General features: G+C 34.3%; 1 protein-coding gene across 1 annotated transcript; it reads left to right on the forward strand.

Annotated features, from left to right (window-relative positions):
- The first annotated feature begins 217 nt into the window (after positions 1-217).
- On the forward strand, positions 218-2,242 carry LOC147538860 (uncharacterized). The gene is made up of 2 exons (XM_086643030.1): positions 218-1,291; positions 2,153-2,242. Exons 1-2 carry the CDS (start codon positions 218-220, stop codon positions 2,240-2,242), a joined length of 1,164 nt encoding a protein of 387 aa, XP_086499156.1.

The following is a 2,242-nucleotide window of genomic DNA, read 5'->3' on the forward strand; positions in this document are numbered from 1 at the left end:
AATAATACGTCAACCATATTCATCGTCTATTTTAACTTTCAATAAGGAAGAAGAAAGAGAAGAACACAAAGAAGTTGAAGAAGACGCTCACAACGATGTTCAAGTCGACGAAGAAGAAGAACAAGAAAAAAAAGAAACGTACGAAGAAGTTGAAGCTATAGGTATTTACGCAATTACTTCATCACAAACTACGAACGAAGGAAAACCTAAAATAACAATGGAGAATAATAATCCATTGGAGAAGATTACGAGCTTGAAAACTCTTAATAATATCCTTTTGAAAGAAACAAAGGAGCGACGTGATCAGGTTAGTACTCTTATGAAATCTAAAAGTGATCTTGAAATTGAAATCGAACGATTTATAGTTGAGAATCAAAGATTAGAGGAAGAGAAGAAGATTCTTCAAGATAAAGCTATGGAAGCTGAGATTAAACATAACTTAACCCTAGTGAATGAAGCTGCGTTAGAGGAACAGATGAATGAAGAAGCTAAAGAACTGAACGATCAATTAAATGAGAAAATCAAAGAGGTTATTGAGGTGAATAAGGAGTTCAGTGATGACAGAATTGAAGTGAATAACGATCGTGAGAAGAGGCAAAAAGAAGAAGATAGATTGAGAAATTTAGTGAATGATTTGGAGATGAGTAATGAAGAATCTCAGAATGAAATCAAGCGGATCTGGAAGATTAATAATCGAATTCTCGAAAAGAAATCAGACATGGAGATGAAGTTTTGTAATCTAGAGAAAGAAAAGATTGATCGAGATGTTGAGATCAAGAAATTGCAGAAGCAGCTTGATATCGTCAATGGAGAGTTAGGTCGTGAACGAAGTTCTTCTGAAGTTATTGTTCGTGAGATGAATTTGATCCAGAAGAATCTCGATATTCAGGTAATTGAATCTAAAACTTTGAAATCAAATTTCATTGAACTTGATAAAATTAGATTAGAAATTCAGGAGAAACTGAATCAATTAGAGAAAGAGAAAGAAATACTTATTGAGGAAGGAAAAGTTAGGGAAATGAATATTCAATCTTTGATTAAGGAGAAAGATTTAGTTGATGGAAAGTTGATTGATTCCTTGAAATCAATTGAGAATCCAAAGAGAGAGAAAGAGGAACTTGTTAGAGAGAAGGAAGAGATTAATGAAGAGATTAATGAACAGGGAACTAATCTGAAGATGAAGATGGATGACTTACAAAAGGAAGTTGAAAAGCTTAAAACCACCATATCTGTAATAGAAAAGAGTGAAGTAGAATTACAGTCGAAAGTTTCGAACACTTTGGATGAAGTAGCAAGAAAGTTTAAGAAAATGGACGAAGAGAAAGCTAATCTTGAGAAGGAAAAGGTTAAGAGATGTAGAAAATTATTGGACCTATATTCTCTAAGATCGATTCTCCGAGGATCTTTGCAACGTTGGATTCGGTATGAAGTTGGTGTTTTGGTCCTTATTCTTCTTCGAAATTCCGGCAAATGTCGAACAAAGTGGGAATTACGGATCGCCATAACAGAGTTCACCGTTTGCTGGTGCATTACGTTATTTTCTTCATCAAACGGTTCGGGACGAACCTCTTGGGAGAAGGGGATGCTGATGCAGGGGCACCCGGCGTGGAGGCTTTTTCCATGACTAAACCGGGCCATGGGCCATCCGGCCATGGAGAGTAGCTTTAGGAAGTCCCAATTTTAGTATGATTATTAGAGAATTTAGGTTTAGGAAATTATGTTATTTTAGTATTTCCAATAATTGGAAAGGTCAGGATTTGAGTCTAGTTATTTAGGAAGTTGCAGTATTTTATTTATTTAGGAAAGTCTAATTCAAGTCTATCTAGGAAAGTCCAGAATCCTATAAAAGGATATCTAGTTTGTCCATTATTCCCATGTTGAAGAGAAAATCCCCTTGAGTTTAATAAAGTTTATCAGTTTTAGAGTTATTTTAATCTTTCTTTTAATCGTTCTTCGTTTATTTTATCGTCTTCTTTATTTCCGCTGCGTTCTACATCAAAAATGATGTTAAGTGTAACTCATTTGGCATATTCACAAAATCCCTCATGTGTCACTTTTTCTATGGAAATGTTGTTCGAGATCTCTACTCGTTCTCCATCATATAGACAAATAATAGGTAATCATTACAATTGTCCATCCTGTGTGAGTAAAGAAACTAAGGAACATGCTTTGTTACGTTGTTTCTTTGCTAGAAACATTTGGTATTACTTCAATATTATTTCAATCAGTATTTTATCTCTAA

Source organism: Eschscholzia californica, unplaced genomic scaffold (genome assembly GCF_041429995.1).
Source record: "Eschscholzia californica isolate CP2 unplaced genomic scaffold, dmEscCali1.0.p SCAF_5, whole genome shotgun sequence".
Taxonomy (NCBI): Eukaryota; Viridiplantae; Streptophyta; class Magnoliopsida; order Ranunculales; family Papaveraceae; genus Eschscholzia; species Eschscholzia californica.

Excerpts from the sequence above, each read along its gene's own strand:
- LOC147538860 (XM_086643030.1), top strand. The coding sequence starts at position 218 with ATGGAGAATAATAATCCATTGGAGAAGATTACGAGCTTGAAAACTCTT. Across the intron at positions 1,292-2,152 it reads CGAACACTTTGGATGAAGTA|AAACTAAGGAACATGCTTTG; the intron begins GCAAGAAAGTTT and ends GTGTGAGTAAAG.